This window comes from Balaenoptera musculus, chromosome 2, assembly GCF_009873245.2.
Source record: "Balaenoptera musculus isolate JJ_BM4_2016_0621 chromosome 2, mBalMus1.pri.v3, whole genome shotgun sequence".
Classification (NCBI taxonomy): Eukaryota; Metazoa; Chordata; class Mammalia; order Artiodactyla; family Balaenopteridae; genus Balaenoptera; species Balaenoptera musculus.
Window position 1 is genome coordinate 141,761,447 of NC_045786.1, and position 18,662 is coordinate 141,780,108.

The 18,662-nt window shown below is 42.6% G+C and overlaps 1 protein-coding gene across 4 annotated transcripts; it reads right to left on the reverse strand.

Moving 5' to 3' along the window:
• On the reverse strand, positions 1–18,428 carry RDH11 (retinol dehydrogenase 11). 4 transcript variants are annotated; one of them, XM_036844678.1, is made up of 8 exons: positions 17,948–18,423; positions 15,171–15,289; positions 13,739–13,894; positions 12,462–12,566; positions 11,367–11,576; positions 8,084–8,273; positions 1,322–1,427; positions 1–416 (listed from the first exon to the last, which is right to left on the reverse strand). In XM_036844678.1, exons 1-7 carry the CDS (start codon positions 18,013–18,015, stop codon positions 1,325–1,327), a joined length of 951 nt encoding a protein of 316 aa, XP_036700573.1. In that variant the 5' UTR covers positions 18,016–18,423; the 3' UTR covers positions 1–416; positions 1,322–1,324. The 4 variants fall into 4 exon arrangements, with proteins under 4 accessions (XP_036700573.1, XP_036700576.1, XP_036700574.1 ...); XM_036844681.1 differs by having other exon boundaries at positions 1–1,427; positions 11,457–11,576; positions 17,948–18,428; XM_036844679.1 differs by lacking the exon at positions 1,322–1,427 and having other exon boundaries at positions 17,948–18,424.
• Positions 18,429–18,662: the final 234 nt, after the last annotated feature.

The window sequence follows — 18,662 nt, forward strand, 5'->3', positions numbered from 1 at the left end:
TTTGTTTGTTTGTTTTTGTTTGTCTGGGTTTTTTTTTCTACCACATAGGTTGATTGATGCTTAACATAGTGCCTTTCCTGTCTTACTTGAACTCAGGTGGTCACCCTCAATTCTTCTATTGCTGGATATTACTAACGTATTTAGCTGTTGTGTGAGTGTGTGTGTGGTTTTTTTTAAAACCCTTTTCTAGTCCCTTCGTTGCCTTTGCATGCATTATCTTCCAGGATTCTTCTCTTTTTTGGACCTCTTCCCTACCACCAATGTGCTTCTTGGTGGGTAGTTATCAGCATATACAGAGTTCATTTTCCATTTGTATCAAAGACTGAATGACACAGGTCTGCTCCGTCTCTGATCATTTACCTGCATGGGGGTCCAGTTTAATACTGTTCCTTTGTGGCTATTTTGAATACTCCCAGCTGCATAACTACACAAGAACACACACAAAGATATACTCAGGGACAATCACTAAATAGCCTTTCCCTTCTGGTTTTCTAAGAGAAACCAAGGTACAAAAAGGAGGCCTCCATGGATCTAGGGTCAGTAACTGAAGCCAGGTGGCCTATCTTCTCAAGCTGCTTCTTTCACTACCCTCTTGCTGATTTGAGAAACAGCAGGAAAATGAATGACAGTTTAAATTTGATTTTTATTTTTGCCTTTCCCCAAATTTCTGCCATCCTGTAAACTCCACCAACTTCTTAGAAAAGGAAGCTCTTCTGTGGTCTAGGCATGTGAAAGTGTTTTAGCAGCAGTGGCTTTAGGTTGTCAGAGATAAAGCCATGCCACAATCCAGATTCAGTGAAGAGTTTCCTGAAAGAATCCAGATGTTGGTGCCATGATGGTTTTCTTAAGAGGTGAGGGACAAACCCTGCTCTTGAGCCAAGCCACTGTGACTCCTGGAGTTTAGCTAAAGCTAAAGGATGGCCCCCTTGAAGGTTGTTTGGTTGGGAGGAACTACACTGTGGACAAAGAGGATAGAAACTAATCCAAAGTGCCAGAAATTAACCCTTGCCATAGCTTAGGTTCTCCTAGGTAGTAGGCTTCAGAAGGAAAATATGAGCTTGGAGGTCATATGAAGGTCTACTTATCCTATATTATCTCTAGTAACTCTGGCAGTAACAGGAGCAAAATAAATCTGGACAAATGCAAGGCGTTTAGATGAATCTGGCAGTGTACACTGGGCTTGTATCAGACATCAAGCAGGCAAGGCTGGAAGATTTGCTTTCTTTGTGCTCAAGGTTTTGGCCATCCTGAAGGAGAATCATTTTGGCAGGGAGTACTTAGTAGTCTACTGCAGGCTTCTCTTGGGTCCAACTGCCATCACCTGTCAATCCACAGGGATGCCCAGCAGGTCACAGCTGACATCCCACAGCCGCCTTGCTACTGTCTCATTACGAGCCTGCGCAGAGACCCATGCCACATGGCAGTCACTGGAAAGGAAAAAGAAAGGCTTAAAGCACAGGGTTAAGAATGGAGTCTGCTCTCTGCCTGGGATAAGGAACACAACAGAAAAACAACCCAGGGATGACATGTGCTCTGGGCGCTTCACAGGACCAATGTTTGTCCTATCTCTGCATCCTCCAATGTTTACCTCAGAGAAAATGTAATTACCATTTTAGAGCTCACTAGACCACACCAGATCAGAATGCTTTGTTTGATATATAATGTGTATCATTTAGTCTTTATATTCCCCTTTGTGTATACATATGTATTTAACTATAATATCAGTGCCTGCCTGACTCCTGTGTATGTCCATCTTATTCAAACATGTCTCTAAGGTCCACTCTATAGGACCTTGTACAGTGTCATGTAGCTGAGATACTGCTATTTACATTGGTCATAGATGCTTGGAGTGGTTTAAAAAAAACCTTCTTCTTTCTGGTCTGCCTGCAGTTATAACTGTTTTTAAACTCAAAGAACAAGCCTTATAAGTGTAGTACTTCTGTTTAAGGGAACTCACCAATACCACCAGCAAAACCTGCCATTTCTGAGTGAAAAGACTATCACTGATGACCAAGAGGGTCTGGATGACTCTCTGGAAATGATTTGGCCTCTGTAGGCCTCTATAGCCTCCAATGCACTAAGCCTTAAATTCTTTATAAGTTTATGGTGAACAGCAAATGATACAAAGGACATGAAAACGCCCTGTAAGCTAAGACATGCTGTAAAAATTATTCAAATACAAAATTCAAATATTACATACAATAAGAGTTACTGAAGTATGGTTATGACATCAGCATGGTCATGATGCTGATATTTCCAGTGGGACTTTGGTAAGTATTAATCAGTATAGGTAAAAGATTGACCAATTTCAAAACTTACTATAAAGCTACTGTAATCAAGATAGTGTTATACTGGCATAGGGATACACATGTAAATGAACGGAATAGAATTAAAAGTGCAGAAGTAAACCCTCACATTTACAGTCAATTGATTTTTGGTAATACTACTGTTATAGACTGATTCATGTCCCCCCAAATCCATAGGTTGAAGCTCTAACCCACATGTGACTATAATGAAGATAGGGTCTTTAAGGAGGTAATTAAGGTTAAATGAGGTCATAAGGGTGAGGCCTTAATCCGATAGAACTAGTGTCCTTATTAAGAAGAGAAGCAGACACCAAGAATATATGCACACAGAGGAAAGGCCATGTGAGGACATAGCAGGAAGGTAACCATCTGCAACGCAGAAGAGAGGCCTCACCAGAGGCTAGCCCTGCCAGCATCTTGATCTTGAACTTCCAGCCTCCAGAACTGTGATAAAATAAATTGTCATTTAAGCCATCTAGTTTGTGGTATTCTGTTATGGCAGCCCAAGATGGACTAATACAGCTATCATGACAATTCAGCAAAGAGAAAATAATCTTTTCAACAAACGGTTCTGGGACAATTGGATATCCAAATGCAAAAGAATGAAGTTGGAAACCCTACCTCATACCATATACAAAAATTAACAAAAATGGATCATAGGGAATTCCCTGGCAGTCCAGTGGTTAGGATTCTGCTCTCACTGCCAGGGGCCCAGGTTTGATCCCTGGTCAGGGAACTAAGATCCCACACGCTGTGTGGCATAGCCAAAAAAAAACAAAAAACAAAAAACAGTAGAGAGGGCAGACAGCAGAAGCAAGAAGAACTACAATTCTGCAGCCTGTGGAAGAAAAACCACATTCACAGAAAGATAGGCAGAGGACTTTTTACCAGATGAAGGAACAAGATAAAACCCCGGAAAAACAACTAAATGAAGTGGAGATAGGCAACCTTCCAGAAAAAGAATTCAGAATAATGATAGTGAAGATGATCCAGGACCTCGGAAAAAGAATGGAGGCAGGGCTTCCCTGGTGGCCCAGTGGTTAAGAATCCGCCTGCCAATGCAGGGGACACGCGTTCGAGCCCTGGTCCAGGAAGATCCCACATGCTGTGGAGCAATGAAGCCCGTGCGCCACAACTACTGAGCCTGCGCTCTAGAGCCCGTGAGCCACAAATACTGAGCCTGCTCGCCTAGAGCCTGTGCTCCGCAACAAGAGAAGCCACCGCAATGAGAAGCTCACAAACCGCAACAAAGTGTAGCCCCTGCTCGCCGCAACTAAAGAAAGCCCGCACACAGCAACGAAGTCCCAACACAGCCAAAAATAAACAATAAAAAAAAAAAGCTGCTCATCATCACTAATTATTAGAGAAATACAAATCAAAACTGCAATGAGGTATCACCCACCTCACACCAGTTACAATGGGCATCATCAGAAAATCTACAAACAAAAAATGCTGGAGGGGGTGTGGAGAAAAGGGAACACTCTTGTGCTCTTGGTGGGAATGTAAATTGATACAGCCACTATGGAGAACAGTATGGAGGTTCCTTAAAAAACTAAAAATAGAATTACCATATGACCCAGCAATCCCACTAGTGGGCATATACCCAGAGAAAACCATAATTCAAAAAGACACATGCACCCCAATGTTCACTGCAGCGCTATTTACAATAGCCAGGTCATGGATGCAACCTAAATGCCCATCGACAGACGAATGGATAAAGAAGATGTGGTACCTATATACAATGGAATATTACTCAGCCATAAAAAGGAATGAAATTGAGTCATTTGTTGAGACGTGGATGGATCTAGAGATTGTCATACAGAGTGAAGTAAGTCAGAAAGAGAAAAACAAATATATATTATTGCATGTATGTGGAACCTAGAAAAATGGTACAGATGAACCGGTTTGCAGGGCAGAAAAAGAGACACAGATGTAGAGAACAACGTATGGACACCAAGGGGGGAAAGTGGCGGGGTTGGGGGCGGGGGTGGGGGTGGGGGCAGGGGTGGGGGTGTGATGACTTGGGAGATTGGGATTGACATGTATACTCTGATGTGTATAAAATGGATAACTAATAAGAACCTGCTGTATAACAGGGAGATCAGCTCAGTGCTTTGTGACCACCTAGAGGGGTGGGATAGGGAGAGTGGGAGGGAGGGAGACGCAAGAGGGAAGAGATATGGGGATATATGTGTATGTATAGCTGATTCACTTTGTTATAAAGCAGAAACTAACACACCATTGTAAAGCAATTATACTCCAATAAAGATGTTAAAAAAAAAAGAACCTGCTGTATAAAAAATAAATAAAATAAAATTCAAAAAGAAAAACAAAAGGATCATAGTCCTGAACTTAATGTTAAAACTATAAAACTGTTGGAAGAAAACAGTAATAAATCTTTGTGACCTGGGGCTAGGCAATAGTTTCTTAGATAAGACACCAAAAGCACAAGTGATAAAAGAAAAAATAGATAAATGAGACTTCATCAAAATTAAAAACTTCTGTTCTTCAAAGGACACCATGAAGAAAACTGAAAAGACAAACCAACAAACCAACAGAATGGGAGAAAATATTTGCAAATCATATACCTGATAAAGGACTCATATTTAGATTATATAAAGAACTGTTACAACTAAACAACAAAAAGACAATCCAATTTAAAAATGGGCAAAGGATTTGAATAGACATTTCTCCAACAAAGATATAGAAACGGGGAATAAGCACATGAAAAGATGTTCAACATCATTAGCAGGAAAATGCAAATGAGAACCACAATGAGATACTACTCTATACATACTCAGATAGCTAATATCAAAGGACAGACAGACAATAACAAGTGTTAACAAGGATGTGGAGAAATTGGAACCCTCATATACTGCTTGTGGCATTGTAAAATGGTGCAGCCACTTTGGAAAACAGTCTGATAGTTTCTCAACAGCTAAAGAAGAGTTAAAATATGACCCATATTCCAGTGAGATTACATTTCTGGGTTTATACCCAAGAGAACTATCCATACAAAATGTGTACATGAATGTTCAAAGCAGCATTATCTTAATAACCCAAAAATGGGAAAAAATCCAAATGCCCATCAACTGATGAATGGACAAATGAAGATGGTGTATCCATAAAATAAGATATTTGGCAATAAAAAAGAATGAAGTATTGATACACCCTCTAGCATGGATGAACCTTTAACATGTAATGCTAAGTGAAAGAAGCCAGTCACAAAAGGCCATATATTATATAATTCCAACTGTATAGGCAAATCTATAAAGACAAAAAGTTGTAGTAGTTTCAGGCAGAAAAGAACAACCAGTGCAAAGGTCCTAAAGCTTCAATCAAGACAGACTTCTATGTTCATGTCTTGCTAGCGGTCTACATGGCTGCTGTTGGATCTTCAAAATGCTTAAAATTAAGAATTCATTGTACTGGAAAGGCTCTTCAAAAGTCAATTCAATAATTATGGATTTGAAGCTGACTCTAAGCCATTCAGTCAAAACCAAGATAAAGGGTTATTTAATTTTTTAAAATCCCCAGGGAAGAAGAATCCAGTCACTCTTGGAAAATCATTCCAGTGTACAAAACTAAATAATCTATCTTCTTGCACTTCAGACCTGCATTTCCAACTATCCGCTACACAGTTCTACTCACATATCTTATGGATAACACACTCAACATGTACAGAGCCGGGTTTATTACGTAGTGGGCAATTGTTACTCTTTGGTTGAACACCCACCCCACATTTTTTTGGCAATAGAAACCTGATTTCTTTCTATGGAATTACCTCTTCCTCTTGGATATAGTTTGAAGATCCCATTAATCAAATGCCTGCCTGTCCTCCTGTAGCCAAGCTAGTGGGGGTGAGAGAATGGAGGCGATGATCGGGGCAGGAAGGAGACCCAATGCTTCCTCCCTGGAGAGTGGATGGTGGGCAACACAACAGACTGAAGACAGCTGGCGTTCACTCACTCCAGCAGCAGGGTCCTGGCCAGCTGACTGGCCATTCTGACAGTTCGAAGCCTGACTCTTCAGTCTTCCCTTCGAACCTAGGAGTATCCCCATATTTTAATAAATTCTCTTCTTGCTTATGTTAGCCAGCGTCCATTTCCACTGGTTTGGAATCAAAGAACCCTAAGTTATACACATTATTTATCTACATCTTCTGTCTCAGTTAATGTCACAATTAATCTCCTAATAACTCAGGCTTGAACCCAGGTCACCAAATCCTCCTCTACCCCCTCACTTGTTGGTCATCAAGTGGTAAAAATTCTGCCTCTTCAGGGTCTCTCACTTAAACCATTCTCCTCATTCTGGCTGTCATTACCCTACATCAGAAACTCATTCTCTCTCATTTGGGGTACTTCATTCATTCATCAAACGGAGTTACTAAGGATATTTTTCTAAACCACAGACCAGACTGTGGCTCTCTCTACTGAAACAATTTCTGTGGCTCCTCTCTAAGCCTGGCATTATAGGCCTTTCATGATCTGACTGTCTACCTTTCATTCCAATCTGAATTTATTTACAGCCCTTTCTCCAAAATTTTGGATTATTTCCACAAAATCTTGAAGGTGGAGGTGAAACCGTGTTAAAATTTTGATCTTATGTGATATCTGGAATTTGCTTCAAAATAATATGGAATGAGAAAAATATGGGAAGGGGTAGTGGATGGGGATGGGGCAGGACTGGCCATGGGTTAATGGTTGTTGAGGCTGATTATGGGTATATGGGGATTCAACATGCTATTTTGTCTACTCCTGTGTACATTCAAAATTCCCTACAATACAAAGTTTAAAAAGTCTTCACTTATTCAAGAAGGGAGTCCATTGATACTATTTTAGTCCTGAAGGTAATGGAGAAATACAGATTCAAATTCTTTTTAATGTGAAAAAATAGAACTAGGAGCCCAAAAAGGAACAAAGAAAACTAGACTGACATAAAAAAATGTAGGAAGAAAAGAAACAACCAGAAAGCATAATCATCCATATAAAAGATGGCATGAATAAAATCAAACCTAGCAGTTACCACAAAAAAATGTGAATGGGTCAAATTCCCCTATTAAAAGATAAAACAGCATCATTAGCAGCATCATTAACTACCCTCATCCCTAGAGTCAAGAGACAAAAGCCATATTGGACAATGTACTTTTTTAAAAAGGTAAGGTATACATACAGACAATGGAATATTACTCAGCCATAAAAAAGAATGAAATAATGCCATCTGCAGCAACATGGATGGACCTAGAGATTATCATACTAGGTGAAGTAAGTCAGACAGAGAAAGACAAATATCATATGCCATCACTCATGTGTGGAATCTAATTGTTAAAAATAACACAAATGAACTTATTTACAAAACAGAAACAGACTTACAGATATCGAAAACAAACTTATGGTTACCAAAGGGGAAACATGGTGCGGAGGGATGAATCAGGAGCCTGGGATTGATATACACACACTACTATATCTAAGATAGATAACCAACAAGGACCTACTGTATAGCACAGGGAACTCTACTCAATATTCTATGATAACCTATATGAGAAAAGAATATGAAAAAGAATGAATATATGTATATGTATAACTGAATCACTTTGCTGTACACCTGAAACTAACACGACATTGTAAATCAACTATAGTCCAATATAAAATGAAAATTTAAATAAATAAACACCCCTCCCCCCCCAAATAAATAAAAAGGGTACGGTACGCCAGACAAATCCAAATTATTTCCTGTGGGCAATAAAATTCCATCTTCAAAAACAGATACATTCATACCTGAAATGGTTCCCATTTAGAACTTCAAGACCTTCTGTTAAGGCACAGTACAGGCTGGTCTGGGCTCCCTGCTGAGAGGTCTTGATGAAGAAGGAGAAAAGCCACCAAATCCATCTCATGAGGTATGAGTGCCGAACCAATTCAGAGTTGACTGTGCCAGGGTGTACAGAGTACGTTGTAACGCCAGAGCCTGATGTGGGGATGCCATATAGAGAGGAGAAGACAGGACTTGATGTTGCCAAGTGACCAAAGAGAGCAGAAGACATGAATAAACATTTGCCCCATGTGGACTCCTTTCCCATGATGCTATCGCAAGCACTCCTCACAGTAATTTATACCTTCATTTCACAGATTACAATTAAGGCTCAGAGAGGTTATTAACTGCTAGGAAGCAGCAGAGCCAGGACCTCTCAGAAGCACTTGACATTGTTGACCACTCTCATCCTAAAGCTGCCTTTTCATTGGCTTTCATGATCCCACACCTCTTCTGGTTTTTTTAACCTTTCTGGGATGCATCCTCTTGTTTCCTGGACCAGTTCATCATCTTCTACCCAAACTTTAAATGTTAAGAGTTCTCATGGCTCACTAAATTCCCTCTCTGTAACTTTATAGCACTCATTTTTATCTATGGTCCAAGTGGCTCCTTTTAACACTTGGCTGACAATAAAAGGCAGTATAATGTGGTGGTTAAGGGTATGGACTTTGTAGTCAGACTGCCCAGTTTCAAATCCAAGCTTTACCACTCACTAGCTGTGTAACCTACCTGATGTTGTGACTTAGTTTCCTCATCTGTAAAATAGGGATAATTATAATACCTACACCTCACAGAGCTGTTCTCAGGATTAAATGAGTTCATGTGTAAAAGAGCTTAGAATACTGTCTGGTGCATGATAAGTGCTAAATGACACTTATGCATGTGCTATTTCAGGTCCCCAATTCTTTTCTAGAAACCCTGGGGTCAGAAATGTTTCCAATTTTTTAAATTTTATTTTATATATATAAAATGTCTATTACCTACTCTCCCTAGTACAGGTGAGGTTTTGCTGCCAAATGAGTTTTGGTATCAAGCTTAGGAAAAAACAGTTTTCAGGCCTTTGTGGATTTCACAATTACAGAAAAAGGACTGTGGACCTGTATTATTTTCCACTTGACATCTACTCTAGATGACCCATAGTAATGCAGACTCAGAGGTCCAAAACTGACTTCATGTATTTAAGGCCAAACCTGGTTCTTGCAGTGTTCCCTACACTTTCAACCAGGCAGGCATACAGGACCAGTCCTTAAGGATCCACCACCTCACCATGCATCTCCAATCAACAAGCCCTGTGATTTTCACATCCTAAATATCTCTCAGGAGCGTCTATTACCCTCCATCTCCACCACCCTAGTCCAAGCTACCCTCACTTCTTACCTCAACCACAGAAATCACCTGCTGCATCCACTCTTGCCCTCATTTTAAAAAAGGATTCCATTTTAACAGTTTTCCATTGTTCTTAGAATAAACACAAAAATCCTTACTGTGGCCTCTCTGGATTTCACCTTCACCTACCTTACCAGTCTCAGCTCAGACCTCTTGCTTTCTACATTCTAACTATGACTGCCTTTTCTCAGTTTCTCAAGCAGAGACCAGACCCTCAGCCATTCTCTTCCTCCTGCCTGGAATGTTCCTCAGCCCCCTCAGCTGCCTCACCCTACCCACACTGTAACCCATTTAATTTCTAATCATCCTGCAAGGGCTCAGCTTGCAACTCACTCCCTCAGAAAAGTCCTTCCTGTTCCTTCAGACTGAATAAGGTTCTCCCCACCACCCCCCTGCCAATCCATTATAGGTCCTCGTAATTCCCCTTTATAGCATTTATCACAATTATAATTAAATAACAACAACAAAAAGGAAACTGTCTAGATGTTGTTCAGGAAATGAATAAACTAAAGCACATCTATACTATGAAACACAATGCAGCCAACAAAAGTAATGGGGTAAATCTCTATGTACTACATGGAAAGATCTCTTAGATACTGTGTTGGAATTTCACTTCCTTATGTATGATATATACATATGTAAATGCACAAGAAAGTAATTGGAACGGGGCACATCAAGTTGTTGACAGTGGTATCTTGAGGGGAGAAAAGCAGAAAGGGAAGAGAGGAGAATAACTATATACTTCCATCTTATTTGAACTTCATACAATGATAATTATTCATGCATTACTAGACTGATTTTACATGTGACAGTTGTATAAATACTTGCTAATTATTTCTCTCTCCCATTGGATGTGAACCACTCCACCCTCAAACCCCTAATCCAGTGTGTAAAATAGCATGGACGCTGAATACGTGGCTGTTGAATGGCTGAATGAATGCCTCCTCCCTCATGCCCAGGTTTCTTTCATTGCATCATAGCTATTTCCAACCTAATCCTCATACCTATCAGATTTTCTCACTCGTGTGGCCTCTGCTTTTATCTGATCCTCACAGCTGAGTCCATCTCTCCACTTCCAGGCCACCCTAGCTCCCTGACCAACCTTTGGATAGTTTTCACCATCCAGTTACCCTGATCTATCCCAAGCTGATAAAGGATGTTATGCCCTGGGCATAGACATAACTCTCCATCTCACAGCTGTCCATGTGGTTTGACGATCCTGTTCCAACGATGGGGCTAATGTGTCTGATACCTTCAGCCTGAATTCTGCCTGCCTTAATCCTAAGCAACTCTAATTGTCCACCCTGGATTTCCTGTTCTATTTATTGGAAATCCATAGTAGACCGTTCTAAGGATCTCTGTTTATTTGTGACTGGAGACTCCCCTCCTCAAGCATACATTTCCCTCTTATTTGACCCTTTGTTGTTAGGGAGACCCCCTCCATAGTCCCAGCACCTGTTTTATCCCAATGGTTGTAGCCAGCACCAGTTCTGGTCCCTCCCTTCTATCTAGTTTCACTACAAGTCAAAAAACTTGATTTGCTCATGAGGCCTGAATTAATCATGACAATAACCCGTGAAGCAGTCCCATTTTACATATGAGGAAATAAGTCTTGAAAAGTTAAGCAACTTGCTGCAGGTCATGCAGCTAGTAACTGCCAAAGCCCAGCCTTCAGAATTTTCCCGTTACCTCCCAGTCACCTCCAACATTCAGTTGTGGGCTGTTCACTAAAACTATACCCAGGTAGAGCCATGGAAGCAGGTCCTGTCCAGAGGATGGGCTCCAGAAAACACTTCCTATTCCTGTGGCTTTTAGCTACTTCTCATTGACTCATGTCTCCACACTCATTTCTTTTAAGCCTACCTTTTAGCCTCCGGGCGAGTTCCTGGGTAAAGAGAATGTTGGCTAACTTGCTGTGACAGTAGGCCAGACCTGCATGGTAGAACTTCTCACCCTGCAGGTTATGGAAATGGATCCTTCCCAGGTGATGTGCTAAGGAAGACACATTCACTACCCTTGATGGGGCTGATTCCTTCAACTTCTCCAGCAACAGGTGGGTCAGGAGGAAGTGACCTTTGAGAAAAAGTAGAATTAACAGAGTTCAGGGCCAATGTGAGGGTGAAGGGAGTAGTGGTGAGCCGGGCTCAGCTATGGAAGGCAGAGCATTCAAGAATAAGGCTTTTTGGGCTTCCCTTGTGGCACAGTGGTTGGGAGTCCGCCTGCCAATGCAGGGGACACGGGTTCGAGCCCTGGTCCGGGAAGATCCCACATGCCGCAGAGCAGCTGGGCCCGTGAGCCACAATTACTGAGCCTGCGCGTCTGGAGCCTGTGCTCCGCGGCAAGAGAGGCCGCGATAGTGAGAGGCCCGCGCACTGCGATGAAGAGTGGCCCCCACTTGCCACAACTGGAGAAAGCCCTCGCACAGAAACGGAGACCCAACACAGCCATAAATAAATAAATAAATAAAATTTAAAAGAATAAGGCTTTTTGCCTCATTAATTCATTATCAACTACAGAATAAGTTCAGTGACGGTTTGGGGAAATAGGAACAGCCAAAGACATGAGACATCTTTCTAAGAGGTAGGTCTGGATTATGTGAATATGAATATGAAGTCATGTCTTATTCCAACTTTGAATAACATCACTGTTTAAGAGCAGGTGGCCTCTACTTGATGCTGGCCACAAGCGTCGCTACAAAGAAAGCAACACAGCCCCCAATCCAATTAGGTTGTTCAAAAATATTCTAAGGTAAATTGAATCTGAAGCACAGATTAAAAAGTGGGAGGAACCTCAAGCGAGCCTGAGCTTTCAGGCAGGACCACACTATTTATTATACACTTATAGTCTATTATGGCCCAAAGGTCCAATCACACCACAAAGAAGGCTCCATATGACCCTAAGTTTTCCAAGGGGAACTTTAGTTTCCCTCTAGCTTTGTGATGAGACACAATTTCTTACCTAAGTGGTTGACTCCTATGTGCATCTCAAAGCCGTCGGCTGTCTTGGAGTAGGGACACATCATCACTCCTGCATTGTTGATCAAAATGTGGAGATGCTTTTCCTCTGCAGGGAAGAGGGGACGGAGTGTGGATGTGGCCAGCCACAGCCGTTACATCTTTGAAATCTGCCCCACACCCATGCTTTGAAAATGAGGATGCATGGCTTCAATCTTTCCTCTATTTTCCTCTCATACTTATTTTGTATTGTTTTTTCATTTTAAGACTTTAGTTGAATCATACATACTCTTAATACAGGGCAAAATTCCACGTGACACTACCAAATGGCCTTTCCAATCTTTCCAATTCAGGAGCTACTTACTCAGTGCTTTTGGGAAGTGTTCTGTCTATCTCTCCCAACAGAAAGACTTCCCAAGCTGAATGGGAAATTCCAAAACAAGAGAAAAAGGATACTCTCTATGCCTCCCTGCCGCTCGGATTCAGGCCCACAAAGAAACACTGGTTTCACTTCTTTGTTTCATCTGCCAACTCTCTCTTATGATTTATTTCCTCATATGAATTGTAATTTCTGACTAAAAGTATATATCAGTGGAAGTTGCTTCCCTTGGGAGGCCTAGATCCCTGGGTTATGAGGGAATAAGCCTACAGAGTGCTCTTGGACTCAATTTTGATGTGATACTACGGGGTTTTATGTTAATTTCTCAGCTCAAGTTCCTTGCACCAGTTGGTGGTGTGAATGAATTACCCCCACCCCATAAATGATGTCAGCTTGAAGTTCTAATTTCTTGCAGATGACCGTTTATCCATCCATGTTCTAAAGAGATGATAAGCTTCTTTGTCATGTCCCTGAGCTGGTGGCCTGGGGTTTTTTTTAAGCTCCCTGTACCAAGGACCACATGGCTTTTTGTGAATCCCAACCTTATGTGGAGCCTCAGATACAGACAGCAACCCAGCCTTCAACATCCTGAGGTCTCATCTCCTATCCCTGTACGGATATTTGGACTCCAGACCTTAAAGCCCATATTGAGTTCTGGTACACGTATGAGATTTCTGGCTTTAGTTCTTATGCACTGCTATGAATTTTTGAATTCATTTTTTGTTTCTTCCTCTTGAGTATTTCCCTTTGTTACTAATGAGTTCAGCTATGAATCAGAAGTTTTTGGCTATATTCTGTCTAGCATTTCTATGTGTCAGAGAGGGAGAGGAATCTTTTCTTTTTAGCTAGGTCTGCAATGTTGATTGCAAGACCCACAGCATAGTCTCCAGTTCCACACTTACCTGCTAAGAAGCCCTTAGCAAAGGCTCGAATAGATTTAGTATCAGCCAAGTCCAGTTTCCGCACCAACACCTGTTGGTTCCCTGTCATGATCTGGATCTCTCTGGCCACCAACTCCCCCTTTTGCACATCCCGGCAAGCTAAATATACACGGGCTCCTGTCAACCAACATATAAAAGAGACAAACTGTCGGCTCTGTTTTTGAGTGAGCATCAAAGACCTAATACTAATGTTAAATGTTATTTTCTACTGTATTTTTAAAAAAGGAATTACCCCTACTTCACACAGAGGTATCTGATGAACATATCAGGAAAGAAAAATAAATCAGTAATATTCATTGTGTCCATTATATGTAGAACATTGTACTAGTATCAGACCAGCAAATCAGCGGGGCACTTGGAATGTTCTTGAATTCCAAGACTGGGAGGAAATAATGAGAATGGTCATCATTGCAAGGGATAAAATAGCAGTAGCAAGAAGAAGACCTAAATAGACATTTCTCCAAAGAAGATCTACAGATGGCCAATAGGCATGTGAAAAGATGTTTAGCATCGCTAATTATTAGAGAAATGCAAATCAAAACTACAATGAGATATCATCTAACACCAGTCAGAATGGCCATCATTAAAAGTCTACAAATAACAATTGCTAGAGAGGGTGTGGAGAAAAAGGAACGCTCCTACACTGTTGGTGGGAATATAAGTTGGTGCAACCACTATAGAAAACAGTATGGAGGTTCCTCAGAAAACTAAAAATAGAATTACCATATAATCCAGCAATCCACTCCTGGGCATATATCTGGACAAAACTATAATTCAAAAAGATACATGTACCCCTATGTTCATAGCAGCACTATTCACAATAGCCAAGATATGAAACAGCCTAAATGTCCCTTGATAGATGAATGGATAAAGAAGATGTGGTACATATATACAATGGAATATTACCCAGCCATAAAAAAGAATGAAATAATGCCATTTGCAGCAACATGGATGCAACTAGAGATTATTACACTAAGTAAGTCAGAAAGAGAAAGACAAATACCATATGATATCACTTATACATGGAATCTAAAATATGACACAGATGAACCTATCTACAAAACAGAAACAGACTCACAGACATAGAGAACTAACTTGTGGTTCTCAAGGTGGGGGTGGTGGGGGATGGATGGACTGGGAGTTAGGGATTGGCAGATGCAAGCTATTACATATAGAATGGATGGACAACAAGGTCCTACTGTGTAGCACAGGGAGCTGTATTCAATATCCTATGATAAACCACAATGGAAAAGAATATATTAATAAAAGAATGTATATATATGTATAACTGAATCACTTTGCTGTACAGCAGAAATTAACATTGTGAATCAACTATACTTCAATTAAAAAAAACCAACAGTGGCAGGAGGGAACTAGAAGCAGATGAACTTGCCTCTTTGAGCTAGCTCTTTGGCTGTCTCCTTCCCGATGCCTGTGTTGGCTCCAGTGACCACAGCGACCTTCCCAGGAAGCTGGACGGTTGATGTACACACCCCGCTGGACAGCATTTTCCTGCAGAGGAGAGCTCATCAGTTCTTCATTCTCTTTGTCTCAGCCAGAGATTCCTGCAACACCCCCGTGTCTACAGGCCCCAAGGCTGAGGGCTGTTTTGGTTCCTACTACTGCTGTCTTTTTATAGATTAAAGGAAGGTTGGAGGAAAGAAAACAAAATTTTCTGCTCTTAAGATTTTTTTGCTCGGGCTTCCCTGGTGGCACAGTGGTTAAGAATCTGCTTGCCAATGCAGGGGACACGGGTTCGAGCCCTGGTCCAGGAAGATCCCACATGCCGCGGAGCAACTAAGCCCGTGCACCACAACTGCTGAGCCTGCACTCTAGAGCCTGTAAGCCACAACTACTGAGCCTGTGTGCCACAACTAGTGAAGTCCGCGTGGCTAGAGCCCGTGTTCCGCAACAAGAGAAGCCACCGCAATGAGAAGCCCACGCGCCGCAACTAGAGAAAGCCCGTGAGCAGCAATGAAGACCCAACGCAGCCAAAAATAAAAATAAATAAATAAATTCATTTAAAAAAAAAGATTTTCTTGTTCAAATGTTTCTGCTCTTGCTTGAGGACAGAAGTGATTCTATTATAAGGGCAAACCTTAGCACTGTTCCCTGCAGTTACAAGAACTGATGAATATCTGTTTAGCCAGGCTCCTGGTGGAGCTCTTTCTTAGGCTTAGGAAATCACAAGACTCAGCCTAGAAAAAGAAAGAACTGGTCCACTGATGTTAATCTGTCCATAACTGGCACTTTATGGCCTTGATAAAACAGCTTACCCAACACAAAGTTAAAATTATGAAAGCTTGTCATCCTGGACAAAACGAACAGAAACACACACACACTTAAAAATAAGACAAAGAGGGACTTCCCTGGTGGCGCAGTGGTTAAGAATCCGTCTGCCAGTGCAGGGGACACGGGTTCGAGCCCTGGTCCGGGAAGATCCCTCACGCCGCAGAGCAACTAAGCCCGTGCGCCACAACTACTGAGCCCGCATGCCACAACTACTGAAGCCTGCGTGCCTAGAGCCTGTGCTCCACAACAAGAGAAGCCACCTCAGTGAGAAGTCTGCGCTCAGCAACGAAGAGTAGCCCCTGCTCGCCGCAACTAGAGAAAGCTTGCACACAGCAACGAAGACTCAACGCAGCCAAAAATAAATAAATACATTTAGAAAAAATAAATAAATAAGATAAAGAATAATGTAAATAAGTACAAAGGGGAGCTGAGATTCAAGTCCTGGTTTCACTAATTTGAGTCCTTCTACCTTCATCTTGCTTCTCCAAAAGAATGAATGCACAAACAGGTATTAGTAGGCCTCAGATTGTTCTTTTCTCTGCAAATCTTGGGGGCTCAATTTAAAACAATTTGTTGACTGGGAGATGCATTTTTAAGAGCATTTCAACCTTTTTCATTGAACTTAGAATTGCAAAGTACACACTTCTAGCCACTCAAGTTCCTGCTTAGAACAAACAGGCCATGAAGGAAGCAAACTAACTCAAGGTGACCACCAACGGATATCTTCCTCCTCAGAACAAGCCTCCCTGCTCAGTTTCCCACACCCCTTCAGCTTTAGCTCCAGGAGCCACAACACATCAGGGCCTCTACCCAGCTCTTCCTTCTCCTTAACCAGCAGGAAGAAAAGAGACAATCAACTATGAAAGTCCAGCTCTGGTCGAGCCCCCACGACCTAGCTAGGTGGTTTGGAACATCACCCTTGGAGTGTAACCTTCCTTAGAAAAATCTTGCTGAGGTATGAGCACTATTTTCAGTTCAGGTTCAACTCTTCACTGAGATTCTATGTGGATAAGAGGATGTCGTGGCGGAAAGAGACAAAAAGCAGCGTTTCGGCCGAGTACCAACACCCATGTGTGCCAAGAGGTGGAAGGACTGCATGTGCAGAGGGGAGGAAAAATACAACTGGAGGAGGGGCTCGAGGGAGGTGGGGAGAAAGGGAGGAAGGGGTGACTGTGGTAAGAAACGGCAGACGATGATATAGCGCGCCTTCCAGTTCCACTCAGACAGTGACCGCCTCCCCCTCCCCCCGCCCATCCAATCCCCACCGAGGGAAGGAGTGTGTGTCTTCAGTCACTGGTCCACCGTCACTACTGGTGATTTACTCAGCACCAATCAGCAGTGTGCAACTCGCTGCTGATTCTCCGGGGCACTCAGCCAGCCATTGGCTGATGTGTCACCTGGTCAAGAGACCACGACCCTCAACCTCTCCTCCCCACCCCCAAACCCCAGAGCAGGACTCGGACCACCTCCCACCCCCAACTCCTGCTGCGAAGGCAGGTAGAAGGCAGGAGAGTGTGATGAAACCCTTTCATTTCTCTCCTTTACTACATCTGTGCAGAGAAAAAGCAAATCTAACAGCAACAAGAGAGCAAGCAATGGAGCTCCAGATGTCACGATTCGCGTTGAGGAAACAAAGCAGGGTGCTCCGGACTGCAGCCCCTTCCCACGGCCTGGGGTCTCCTGGTATCGCCCTCCTCACCCAGGGCAGCTGGACCTCCTCCGACCAACCGAACTCCCCTACTTGGAGCCCCAACCGAACTCCCCTACTTGGAGCCCCGCGGGGAGTCTTCCTTTCCTTCTTTTGAAGAACAGAGCTTCGATGGGGATGAATGTTCCCCCCGAAGACTTCTCAAGAGAAGGCAATACATTTGCACAGACCTGATCTGGGGTGCAGCGATGTACAGGAGAAAGGGGAGGAGAAAGAGCAGGAGCAGGACCCCAATCATCTCGCGGGGAGGCAGGTGCGGCTGCCGGAGGTGAGCGAGATGCCCCAGCGGTGCTCGCCGGCTGTGGCCTCTCTTCCAAGACACGCCCTAGTAAAGTGCGACAGCCCGGGGAGTAAAGCCGTCTGGGAAATGTAGTCCAAAGCTTGGCATGTGAGCACGCTGTTCGCAGACGCTGAGAGAAGCTGAATTTTGCACCAGATACGCAACGGGTCCCCAACCAGCTAGGATCTAGGGCCTTTGGGATCATCGAACCAGCTCTCCCATGGCCCTTCTGGCCACCATGAAATCTCCCCAGTCCTCTCTGTGCCGGTGCCTAAGTCCAGACCCTGGTTCAGTTTTCCCCAATTATGGGTAGGCGGTTACCGCATGTTTCTCCTGGAGGTCAAATATTGGCGTCTGGGAAATGTTCTAAGGCTGATTGCACAAAAGAGGAGCCGTTGGATTCTGACAGTTGGGGGGGGAGGGGGGAATCTTTCCTCCTTAGGGATTCCTTCACGCAAAGAAGCAGAAGCAATCGGTCCCTGAAGACACTACCAGGAGAATCATTTTATTGTGTCTTTGTGGAATTATAATGAAATATAAAGTATAATATCATAATTTTCCTGGTGTTTGAGTGTTAATTGATGATAGAATATAGTTTTCTTGAT

What these genes read in the sequence shown, in the direction of transcription:
- RDH11 (XM_036844678.1), bottom strand. Translation starts at nt 18,015, where the DNA reads ATGATTGGGGTCCTGCTCCTGCTCTTTCTCCTCCCCTTTCTCCTGTAC. An exon ending in ATCGCTGCACCCCAGATCAG is followed by an intron (nt 15,290 to 17,947) that starts GTCTGTGCAAAT and finishes TCTCCTCTGCAG; the next exon opens with GAAAATGCTGTCCAGCGGGG. An exon ending in CTAAATGGGAACCATTTCAG is followed by an intron (nt 1,428 to 8,083) that starts GTATGAATGTAT and finishes TTTCCTTTCCAG; the next exon opens with TGACTGCCATGTGGCATGGG.